Consider the following 12876-nt stretch of genomic DNA (forward strand, 5'->3'; position numbering starts at 1 on the left):
CGAGAGGCTGGGGGCGTCCTCCCGGCCGGTCTCCGCTAACGGTCGCGCTCGGGGGAGGGGGGGGGCCGGGGAGAGAGGCGGCCGGGGCGGGGCGAGCCCGCAGGGCAGGGGGGGCGGAGGGGGGTCGGCGGTGCCCCCCCGGCGGTCGGGAGCGCGGTGCCCCCCGCCCCCGCTACCCCCGCGGCGGCGGCCGCCGTTACCTCCAGCCCCGGGCGGGGGGCGCGGTGCATGCGCGGCTGCCGCCTGCCCTCCATTCATAAAAAAAAAAAAAAAAAAAAAATGGAAGGAAAAAAAAAAGCGCGAGCCGTATCCGTCCTCCGCAACTCCCAGTAAGTTCCTCTCCAGCCCCCCATTCATAAAAGGCAGCCGAGCATGCGCGGTGGCGCCCCGGTGCCCACCCATTCATAGAGTCGGGAGGCCGCGCATGCGCAGAAGGAGCCGCTGCCCTCCCATTCATAAAATAGCCATTTTCCCAGGCAGCGGCGGTTGCACCATCGCGGCCGCCGCTGACAGCGCCGCGCTCGCAGGTCGCTTCCCGCAGCTCCAGCGGCTCCTGCCAGGGTTTTCCCAGGTCCGGCCCCCCTCGTCCGTCTCGGATTTAGGATTAACTCGCCTATGGAGAGATGGTCTTAGCTGAATTATTTAAAGTAAGTACGAGATCTGTGTTTGCCAGCAAACGTTAAATATTTTTAAGTAGGAAAAAATAAAGCCTGCTCCCCGAGGGAAAATCTTGTGCTCTTTCTAGATGTATTTGTCTAGTCCCTTAAAGATCACTGATCATAAGCGTGTTTCTGACTGTGACTTTTCTAACAGCAATTATCTATAATTCTATACAGTGGATAGCTGCCTGGTGCTTCCCAACCTGAGGGAGACTTTGCATTCTGAAGAAATACCCTGTTTCTTGCAGAATTTGCATTTGTGTTCCTGTGCTTTTTATTTATACCTCTTTTTTTTGTGTTCTTTCATCAACATCTGCATTTGGTGTACGTATATGGCAGGCAGGTTTCACCATACTTGCGTCGGGTTTATTTGCAGGGCTTGTATAGCAGAAAAAGGCTCCTCTTTCTGTTGATGGGATGTCCTCTCCTTCATCCCTTCTTCCTTCCCCAAAAAAGGAGCGTAAATATATGCTCACCTGGGCTGACAAATAAGAATTGGGCTTTGGAATATGAAAACTGATTATACGCATTTCCTCTCTTTCCCAAAGCCCTATGTCTCGTTAGTGTCAAGTAGTTCTGAGCTGTCTCCATAATAGGACACTTCAGAGATCAGCTACTGGTGTGTCAGATCTTTCCTGCACGACCTTTGCTCTTTAGCATTTTATTTCATGCAACTGCCTTTTTTTCTTTTTTTTTTTTTTTGGCCTCGGTGCCTTATTCCATCACTGTTCTGTTCCCTGCCTTGCTGTACACTTGGTTGCTTCAGTTTTAAATCTGGATGGATTATATATTTTAAAGGCTAGATAAGTAATAAAAATGTGTATCTAGAATCATTTCATAAAGGTGTATGAAATATATTACACACGGAGGAAAAACCTGTCTTGGTTGCTCTTCTCTACCAACTGCGTAGCAGAGATAAGCCAGGATTTTATTTTCTGGTACCAGTCCTGGCGTCACAGGAGAAAGACAAGCCTAGAGACGACATGTTCTGAAAATTCATTATCAGAAGGGGAATGGAAAAAACAGAAAGGGGCATATAAAAGGCACAAAGGTCTTAGAGGAAAGCAGGACTGGAAATGCAGACCTTGGAAATGGCAGTGCAAATGAATATCAGCATTAACCACAGGAGGAAAAGGCTTCACTCTTTTTCCTCGAGTGACCAAGGGTCCGATTTCTTGATTTAAATCTTTTATAGTCCCAAGTTTTTCTTTCAAGGGTGAAGGAGAGAAAGAAAGAGAAAAGGAAAAGCATCCCTGAATTACCCAGAGTAGAAAAGGCACGTTCTAGATTCTTTAAAACTTCTTCAGCTGCTGCCTTTCTTCCATGCCATGCTAAGGGTACAGTGTGTCAAAAATCAGCTCAGGAATTGCTGTTTAATTAGGTAAAGAGAAACCCAGCTTTCCCAATATTAAGGCTTCCCCCCTCTCTCTTTATTTTGGGTTAAAGAATAAAGCTACAATTTGTGCACTGAATCACAATGATCCTGATGACTAGCTTCCCCCTCCTCCATATAAAAATGAATGATAGCAGGAGGAGGGGTTGTTCCCAGTTATTGGAACCCCACTGGGGATGTCTCGTTGATAAATGTGCCATTTTCCATGGGCTACTGTGTTTTCTGTTGCTAGAAGGGACTCTATATTGGTATTATAAAATTAAAAGGGCTATTTCTGAATACTGCAGTCCTTTTGAAATTCTCCATGAGGTATGTGCAGGGGAGAAATTACTTGTTCTCCTTCTGAAACAGCAAAACAAAAGCTGTTTTCATGGAATCATGACTAATTCCCAAATCATACTGGGAAATGCAACATCTCGAAAAGCAATCCCCTCCCCCCCCCAAAAAAAAAAATCCTGTTATCAGACTTCAGTGAAATAAAATTCACAACCCTTGCAACACTACAGCAATAATTAATTCCCAGTTCTGATAGTTTTCCAAATATTAACCGTAAAAGCAAAATATTCATTGATCATACTGCTATGCAATTTTCCAAATTCAGCCCAGTACGTAAAACTGCCTTTTTATAGGCAAACAGTTGCACAAGTATTGTTTGTTTTTTATTCTTTTTAAATGCAATACAACCTATTTCCTTAAGAAAATATAAAATCCTTCTAACATGGCTATCATTTAGTACCATTAGCATAATAGATCATATCTGAGCTTAGTTTTCTGGCCTTAAAATAAATGTTCTTTTCCAATAAAAAGCCTTGACTAAGAAATTTAAGTCCCTAGAGATCTGAACGTTAGTGGTCCAAAATGTGCTTTATTCACTCGCACCATAGGAACAGACTTCAGCTGGACAGAGACAGCTTCTTGGAAGTCTACAGGTCTCATTTCCCAGCTTCTGAATTTCCATGCTCTGGCAAGAATTTAGTGTCTTGTTTTAAAAATGGCAGGTTTCCCTAATAAGCTTTCTAATTTTTTTCCTTATTACTTGTAGAGAAAATTCTAGCTGTCCTTAGCTAGATAAGGCTGCTAAGGAGGGGAACAAAAAGAATTCATATCAATATTTTGTTAATATTAATACACACTTTATGGAAAAATACACACTTTTTTCCTTTTTTAAAGCATTTACAGCTTGACTCAAAATTCAGACAGCCTAACTCAGTCTTAATGAACTCCAACATTATATATTATTCTTAATCACACATTAAAAACACGTGCTTACTGAAAGGCCTCCTTTAACTTCAAGTGTAGTCTTCCCTCGTTAAAAGCTTTTATTGAACCTTTTGACTTCCATCAGTAGCAGCGTGTCCCTTGTCACTGCTGGGAGGTCCGGACAAGAGGACGTCCTTAATTCCAAACAAAGGCAATGGCAGAATTTGTTGCCTTACCATCAGCTCCTCCTCCACTGGGACTCGGGGAAGCGAGTCCTTTATTGATCCCTCTCGTTCGCTCTGGTGGAAGCGAGCCCCGGCCAGCAGCACCCCGCCTGGGCCCAGGTTCCTCCCCAGGTCCCTGCTCTGCCACGCCTGCCCCAGCTGCCCCGCTTGGTGCACATGCTCTATGAAGCCCGGTAGATCTTCCCTTTGCAAGTACTTTGGGGTCGCAAGGATAGCTCTTATACCAGATACCCTGGCTGCGTTTTCAACGCATGTCCTGGGTATTTCCCTCTTTTCCAAATGGCTGTAGGGAGGAGCTGTAAATTGCTGGTGCGTCCTGGCCTCCAGCGCCGTGCCGGAGCCGGCAAGGCAGGGTTTGCGCACATCCCCAAAGCGCGGGATGCAGCTGTGGTCAACGCTTTCTAGACAGGTTTTCTAGACTGTGTAACCAAACCACCACAGGAGAGAGAATAGTCATGGTTGTTCTAAAAGCAGTGATAAATCAGAGGAATTTTGCACTGGTTACCATCGATTCTGAATGGTGTTGACTTGCACAGGCCTTGAAATAGATGCCTGCCCTTGACAGTATCCTACTTCAAAGTATATTGTTTTCAATTATGATAATTTCTTTGTATTCAGACTTATCTGTAAAGATTCTATTGCTTTTTTTGTTTTCTTCCTGTTGCCCTATTGTTCCAGAAATTCATGTGTTCCATATAGCAAAGAAAATAAGCAAATTTCTGCAGTACACTTACGGCAACTATTACTACCCGTCTGTTAATCTTAATGAGGTGACTGTCACATCTCTTTCAGAGACTGTAATTCAGCTTTTGCACGGATAATAACAGGTCTAGTATCATAGTAACCAAGAGGAGGTGTGATCCAGCTGTTAGGTGACACGATTCAGAGGTCTCTGGTCTCTCCCCTCACCATCACTGACCCACAGCACAACTCCAGGCGAGTAGCGCAGGCCTTACCACAGCCCCGGTGCACGGCTCCCACGGGCACCAGTCAGGGCTTGGCCTTTCATCTCTCTGTGGTAATTTTTCTATCCCTTCTTCACAAAAGCTTGTGATGCTTCAATACTTGGAAAATTCTTGGAAACCTGTGATCGACAATTCTTATTGAAAACTCAAGTTTGCTTTACTCCGCTTACGGTAAGAAGGCAGAAGGCGGCTTGTTCCATACCATTACTCTCCATCCCACCTAGTACCATTATAGATGTCTCGGAGCCAGCCACCGCCGCCACGGGCAGCACCGCACCGACTGCGTGTTCAGCAGCTCCCTGACGTTACAGGGCGCAGGTCTAGGCTCAAGAGAGGGGGCACCAGCGACGTTACAGAACACAGGCGGGACAATCCAGTGCGGCAATCCCAGGAGAAGGCTTGGTTTGCTGAGGCAAACAGCTCTTCCCTGACACTGGTGCTGTTCGGACACAACGGAAGGCACAGGCTGCTCATGAGGTGTAATTAAGGAGTAATTAATTAGAAGGAGGTAAAGCGACCCCTGATCTGGTACTTGCAGCTTACAAAGGCTAGAAAGAGTTGACGGTGGCTTCATTACTTCTCTGATCACGCTGGTGGTCTCTCTATTAGCAAACACGCTCCAGGCACCGTGTTTGGGGCTTTTCTTTCCTACGACATTCAAGACTGAGTTCAGACGTTTGCACATCAGCATCTGCATGTTGAAATTTTCTGCATCTTTCAGAAATGGGTTGGGCAAAACTGTGGCACCTTGTGCCTGGTGCTGGGTGGAAAGGAGGTGGGTCGTGGGAGCAGGTTTTCCCATTTTTCTGTTGACTTCACCAGGACTGTGGGCACTGGGGATGTGTCAGAGTCACACCAGCGCTTCCCAGGGCCAGGATTTGCAGGATTGCTTCCACGCAGGACCCAATTCTGGACTCTAAAAGTCCCTTATTCTCATTATTCTTTTGTTACCGCATACATCTAGAATATTGTTAAACATGTGAGAAAGAACTTACTAAAATTTTTAACTAATAGGTAAGTGAGACAGTTATAAACATTATATACGCCTGCACTCATTAGGTATTTAAGTCAAGATCCATTTTGTTTTTCAGTAACTGGAAGACAAGTTATCCAACTCCACTTGGAAAATAAAGATACTAAACCTTATTGCTTCAAAAATTGTTCTGAAGACATTAATGAGAATGAGCTTTCCTGGGGGTTAATATGACTTTCTCATGGAATTGCCTACAAGGATGTAGCTTTCTATAAAATTATGTAGGCAAGTCCAAAATCCTCTTAAAACATAAGATCACTTTTGTTTTCACTTCATATGACTAAAGAATCTTACAAAACTTTTGAGTCAGAAATAATACCAAAACACTTTAAAATAACAGTTGGTTTCCTACAACTTTAGGACTTGTAATTATCTAGTACAATAGTAATTTTAAATTGGCAGTATCTTGATGAAGAGATGCAACAAGCACTGCAGCACATCTATGAACTTGTCTTTTGAATCCAATTTTACTCCCTTGGAAGGAAGTATATTTTGACTTGAAAATTGTATGTGGTGAGAAACCATACAGTCCCTGGATGGCATGGGGGAAGAGAAATTTTCTCTACATGGGAGTTTGTTGACATTTCTGCTTTGAAAAGAACTTCATTGTTTCACCAACCTCTAAAGAATGAATAAATCCCAATGTAAGAACATACTCATGAATTTTTCTTCCTGTTGTCTACTTTCAGAAAATTGCCTGTGCAATTGCAACCAGTGAATTTGTGCCTACATTAATGCTATAATATGTCTGTAATTACTGATGATCAAAGATTAACTAATTTTGTTTACAAGTATTCTGTATGGCATTTTTTCTCAATTAAAATGCAATTTACAGTCAGGCTGAATTGGTGCAGTGGACAACAAAGGCACTACATAAAGTTTTGTAGCTTTTGCAAAGTTACGGTGCTTAAGTATCTTAAATCTCCTATTCTGCGTTATTATTATCTCTTCTTCTATTCTTTTTTTTTATCTACAATTTTCTTTAAATGACACATATTGTTATATTAAATCTGTCCAATCTGAGCAATTAATTCAGTATCTGCAAGCGGTACCCAACTGCCATTGCCAGAAAGAGAAGATCTGTTCACAACACCGGCATCACAAACTTCAGTCCTTTCTTACCGCGGCAGCTGAGCCCTATGAGCAGAAATGTTCTTTCTCAGGGGGCTTGACATTTGCAGCTCACCTCTAGTAACCGTCCCCTTCTTGGTCAGCCAGGGCGGCTGCCACAGGAGCTTCAGGCACTCTCGTTAAAGGGAGGGGGGAAAGGGGAGATGGACAGCTCAGCCTATTCTTTCTTGCCTTCCCTCCCAACCAAAGTGGCTCACTTTTGTCACCACTTCTACCCAGGGCCGCTTCAGACACAGCGGCCAGTTCCATGTGCCGTACGCTGAATTAGGTCACTTCAACATCCGAGCCAACACCAGCAACTACAAGATGCAGTTGACCGCTCTGAACCCCACCTTGCTCACCTGCACAGGCCTTCGGAGCCAATGCAAGAGCCCCAAGGTTACACCCCTTCAGCTCTTGTCCTTTTTCAAGGTCTCAAGTTCCGTCAGGTCACCCCAAACACTAATTTTGATGGGAGATGTGGCTGGAACAGAAGCTGCAGTTTCTAAGATACCAACGTTGCTGCAATGTCGTCCTTGCTGACAAGCACCCCCCCGTGCATGATGGGTTCCTGGTGGGGTGACAGAAGGGGAGGTGAAGAAGGGCATGGTGTCCTGGCTCTGCAGTGGGAATGAGCTTTCCTGCTGCTGAGCGGACATCTTACCTCGGGATTGTTTACAGGAGTATCTGGTATCCTTAGATCTGCCTGCAAACCGACTGCATTTCAAAGGATGACTTGCTTGTATTGTTCCCGTCATCCTGGAACAGTTTCAGACTGGTTGCAGCTGCATATCTCCCTCTGGGGAACACAGCAGCCAAAAAAGGTCAAGTTCTGATGCCTTTGGGGGTCTTCCAGGGAAGTCGCCTCAGCCTGCAAGACTTCACGGGAGCAGTCTGGCTTCTTGACTTGCTTCTGATCCAGCACAAGTCCTTGACCTGAGAACTTCCCTGCATTCCTCCTCTCTACCATGAGAGATGGAGTGCTGTGTACCTACACAGCTACCTAGTACCTTTTGCTGGAGTCTTTCTTTTCATGGGATGCAGACATAAAGCTTAAAGCAGAAACAGCTCAGGGAAAGATGTGCTCAAGGCACATGCCAGTGGAAGCACACAGACACAAAAACTGAAGCAACCACACCATAAAATATTGTCATTGTTGTCATCTCGGCAGATCCCAACGGAGGAGAACCTCCTTGCAGAACAAACGCCACCCAGCTCATTCTCTAGTTCAGCACTCGAGATGTTTGACCTGGATCTGCCACCAGCAATCTTACTTCACTGCTGAAATTTCTGTCAACAAGACCATCAGCAGCAATGTAGTCACAGTCCTTGGAAAATTCCATAAATATGAGAAATTTATGTAGCTTAAGTGTAGCTCAAAAGGTGAGAGCAGTTAACTCTGCTCAGGAGTGAGAAGGCAGGGCAGAAGTTGAAGGATCATGTGTAGCACTAGCACCAAAAACTGGTGGGGTGTGTATCTATGGTGTTTTAAAGGTCATCTTCAGCAAGAGAGATGTTGTGTCTGGAGCAGGGATCTGGGAATTAGGAGACCTGGGTCTTATTTGTCTGTCTTCACTCCAGAGGTTTTATCCAAGTAGATCTTGTGCCCAAATATCTGCAGGGTCTTTGACTTCGCCATGCCAGGGCTTCCATTCCCCTCTGCAGTAGTTTGCCTGCTAGACAATTTGAAACAGTATTATAATGAAAATAGATGATGAATAATTTTCAACATTAACTCCCCCAAAGTGTGGTGTTTAGTCCAGGGTTCATCTCCTTTCTGTGATAATTAACTCTGAAATCCTGATTGGCGTTATCTCGGTTAAGCCACCTTTTAATGTCTGCCTGCATATGGCCATGTCTGCGTACCAGGGGTTTGGGTGTTTTAAGAGTGCCTGTGGCTATAATCCTTCTCCAAATTAATCTGATGACATAGCTTCCGTGTGATGTCATCGCTAGTTCTGGACCATTGCAGACTGCAACTACAGAGTTAATATAAAGCCTAAACGCCAACTCCTGTGTACAGCTCCTGCCCCCTGGGGTGCTGCCCTCCTGCTTGCTGCTCTCCAGCGCCGGGGCGAGGGGCTCCCCGTGCGGTGCCACCAGCGATGCAGAACGCCCTCAATGTGTCACCCTGGCTCAGAGCTCCGTATCGGGGAAAATCAGCATCAGATCAGCCTCGCTGCATTGACAGAGGCGGCGGATGCTGCCTAAGGGCTAAACAGCTCTCCTCAACACACGGGCTGGCACAGAGTGCACCTTAAAATAATGATCCACAGAGCCAGTCTGAACCTACTGTGAATGGACCAAGCTCCAGAGACTTGATAACAAGCGGGACTGAGTTCAGGCCAGAATACAGAGCCCTGTGCTAGAGCTTATTTAAAAATTATGGAGAGGCGATGAAGGCAGTGCTGCCAGTGATACGAAGGACCAGACAGATAGGCTTGTAACATGGCTCGGCGTGCCACCATTTCCTCCAGCTACCTTCCATCTAATATCAGCTCTGCTACACTTACTCTTGCCAGCCAAAACAGCTGCATCTCTCTCCTTAAAAAAACGAAAAACCTGTGAAATCCAGGTCTTCCTGCAAACACAACACCTAGCAGATACAGAACTGACTATTTTGCTAAACTCTGCTTGCAGCAAGTGCTTTTTATATCATGACACTGGATTCTGATGTACAAAAGAAAATCGAATTTTTTTCCCTCTGCATGCCCCATAGTTGTCAGAATCATTGCTTCTTTTTATTTGTTAAATACAGTAAATAGGAATAGATGCTTTAAAAACCCTCTTGTTTCTTGAGTCAGGATGTCAATGAGCTATGAATAATGAAAAAAAAATTTTGCATGAATGGCTAAGACCCAGCAGAGAATTTTAACTAGTGAAGAGTAACAGCATAAGGACTGCATTACAATAATCATCATTACTGCTAGATAAAGCACTTCTTCCTGCTCGTCTTGTGCAGCAGACAAAGAGCCTGGCAGGCAGGACGCGGTGCCAGCGCACAGAGGCGGCATGTGCTGTACTGACCACGCGTTGCTGCTCTGGCCTCCGTCCGGCGTCGGCCCTCTCTCCTATTGATCTCAGAAGAACTGGCAGATTTTCAACCCCTCAAATGCCAAGTGATCTATCAAAGCAACAATTTACAAATATAATAGTGGACTCTAGTAACATTTTTCAGTGGGCAAAAATGCACTTCCCTTCCTCCTTCCAAAAATGCATAATTAGTTCATGCTCCAATTTTTGTAGCGTTGTGTTAAATTTAGGGGGGGGATATGCTCTTGCAGGAGAAGTGCATACATTTACTCTCACACGCACACTTCTCGCGTGTGGCTTGGTTGTAGTTGGATGCGGTTTTTTCCTGACTTTTTTTCAGACCGCTGTAATATTAAATCTTTCATGCTGTTGGAAAAGGTTAATTTGTTTGTCTGAACGCAAATAACTGGCAATGCCTGAAGCTGTTCACTATTTCCTTTTTCTTGATACCAGAAGCTTCCCCCCCCCCCCCAGCAACTTGCTCTGAAGCTTTACTCACCACTCCTTTAAACTGATCTCCAACATTATATTATTTATGAATAAAGGTCACCCCGTGAGGAAATGGCACATCTACTAGAAAACAATGTGCACTTTCTAAATTTGAACCAAGTCGTTTCCGTTCTTTGATTTAAGTTTAGTTACTTCCTGTGGTTTCTTGTCCTACGCCACTGCTGAATCTTTGGATCGACTCCAGGATAAATTGTACTCTTTCAATGAAATTAGAAACTGCGGCAATAGACGGCTTAGCTAGTTTAGCTAGTAAACAGCACTTAAACTAAATATTAGTCCACTTAGTGTTTTGAAGACGAGCGCCTAATTACCTGCGCGAGGTGACATATCAGGTCTGACCCATGTGTGTGCTCTCCCCGTGAGCTGTACCCGTCCGCTCTCACGCTGGTTTGCAACCAGACAAGCTGCTGAGCAAGAACTTCCACCTCCCGCAGGAGGGCTGAAAGCAGCCTTTGAAACCAGCAGCTCCTGATGGAGACGGGACACTTCCTCGCCGAAGCCAAGCCACCCTCCCACAGGCAGATTCTAGGTTAGCAAGGACAAGTGCTCAGCCCCACGCTCCGAAGCATCTTTGTACCAGGCCAACGCTCCTGCTAGCCACAATTTTGCATCAGGTTTTTTACGGATCGGGGTCAACTGGGGAAAACCCCCAAACCTTAGATAAGTCATTTCAGGCAGTTTGCTGACAAAAGTACATGTGAATATACACCAGTAACCTTATAGATGTGCTTTCCCTCAGTAAAAATGATGAACAGGCACTTCAGGAGCCTGCAGTAATTGTAGCCCTCCCAGAACCAGAGGAGCTATGTATGGCCAAGGTTAGGGAGAGGAACACAGCAGCAAAGGTAGAGTGATGGACTTCATACCTGGGCAAGTGCTCTGACTCCCTTGGACACAAGTTTGCGTTATAAGACCTTCTGCATAATAACCAGCCTCAGTAAAGAGCCCTGTTCGGGCTGGGGTTGCAGGGTAACTCAATAACGATGCGCTCTTTCTCTCCCCCGCCCCTTTTCTTTCTCCTTTCCTTCCCCCAGGATACTTAAGAACAGATTTTTCACCAGTAATCAGACTGCTTTATCAATGGAGCCCCGGATTCCCCACAACATCACCGTTGTCCCCAACTCTGTGATGGTCCAGCCCTTGCTGGACAGTCGGATCCCCTATGGGCGGCTGCAGCATCCGCTCACCATCCTGCCGATTGACCAAATGAAGACGACTCACATAGAGAACGATTACACCGACAACCCCACCGCTTCCCAGCTGGCAGCCCAGAAGCGTCCCCGAGGCCCCCATGAACTGGTCTTGACCAACCAGCACCTGCAGCGCTGTGAGCAGGATGTGACCCACCCCTGGATTTCCTTCAGTGGGCGCCCCAGCTCCATCAGCAGCAGCAGCAGCACATCTTCAGACCAAAGGCTCTTGGACCACATGGCCCCGGCGCCCGTGGCGGAGCAGTCCTCCCCCAGAGCGGTTCGCATTCAGCCCAAGGTGATTAACTGCAAACCCCTGGACCTGAAGGGACCTGTGTCTCAGGAACTGGACAAGCACTTTCTACTGTGTGAAGCCTGTGGGAAATGCAAGTGTAAGGAGTGCGCGCTGCCCCGGACTCTGCCTTCGTGCTGGGTGTGCAACCAAGAGTGCCTCTGCTCGGCACAGAACCTGGTCAACTACTCCACCTGCATGTGTCTCGTCAAGGGCATCTTCTACCACTGCACCAACGAGGATGACGAGGGCACGTGTGCTGACCACCCCTGCTCCTGCTCCCACTCAAACTGCTGTGCCCGCTGGTCCTTCATGAGCGCCCTCTCCCTGGTGCTCCCTTGCTTGCTCTGCTACCTGCCAGCCACCGGCTGCGTCAAGCTGTCCCAGAGATGCTACGACCAAGTGAGCCGGCCCGGATGCAGATGCAAAAACACAAACAGTGTCATTTGCAAGGCATTGCCGGAGAGCAAAGGAAGCAGGCCAGAAAAGCCCTTTTGATAGTTCGGGAGGGTGGGGAGTGGGAGGACGCTCCACGGAAGGGGGTGGCGTTGAATCTTTTTAATAACCTGTGTTCTGAGGATAACGTTAGCCTTTTGCCTTCGGAGAAAGCAGAAGCAACTATTTCCACAAACTGAAGCACTTTGGGTTATTCAGGGTTTTGGAACTGATCAGAATTTAAATAGATGGGGCCAAAGGAGGAATCTTAATAATGCAGAGTGAAGGCTGAAAACCTATGTATATCATGAAGTACAGCTGCTTAAATACTCCTGGTTCGGACAGATGGACGGCTGCTCACCATGCCTGCATACCACAAGAACCATTAACTGCTCGCTTGGCAGGCACGGCCGCACAAGCAATACCCATTCCCAGCTGCAGAAAGCTGCATTGCATCCGTCGTATTCAGGGTGGGCGGCTTCTTTTTGCTTTCCTTCCAAACTCTGATTTGCTACCAGCAGCCTGTTGAAGGCGGCGGGTTAACTGCCTCCTTCCCCACCTGCACACCGCTTAGAAGGGCCAGTCGCACACAAAGTACGTGTTTCTCAAAAGCTTTCTGTGTCTCTCAAAGATTTTGAGCCAGAAGTAAAGATACAGTTCATTTGTTTAAGGGTCTCTTAACATTTAGTTCTTTGAACCCACCTGGCCACATTGATTTGGACCCTCTTTTTAAAAGCAAGATGGTAGCAGGGTTGCTCCCTGCCCAGGAAGAATAGCGGCAGGATGTGTTCAGGCAGTTGTATAAACATCG

General features: G+C 46.3%; 1 protein-coding gene across 1 annotated transcript; it reads left to right on the forward strand.

Annotated features, from left to right (window-relative positions):
- The first annotated feature begins 569 nt into the window (after nt 1-569).
- SPRY4 (sprouty RTK signaling antagonist 4) lies at nt 570-12128 on the forward strand. The gene is made up of 2 exons (XM_076350063.1): nt 570-647; nt 11183-12128. Exon 2 carries the CDS (start codon nt 11229-11231, stop codon nt 12126-12128), a length of 900 nt encoding a protein of 299 aa, XP_076206178.1. The 5' UTR covers nt 570-647; nt 11183-11228.
- Nucleotides 12129-12876: the final 748 nt, after the last annotated feature.

The sequence above is a fragment of the Aptenodytes patagonicus genome, chromosome 12, assembly GCF_965638725.1.
Source record: "Aptenodytes patagonicus chromosome 12, bAptPat1.pri.cur, whole genome shotgun sequence".
In the NCBI taxonomy this organism is placed as follows: Eukaryota; Metazoa; Chordata; class Aves; order Sphenisciformes; family Spheniscidae; genus Aptenodytes; species Aptenodytes patagonicus.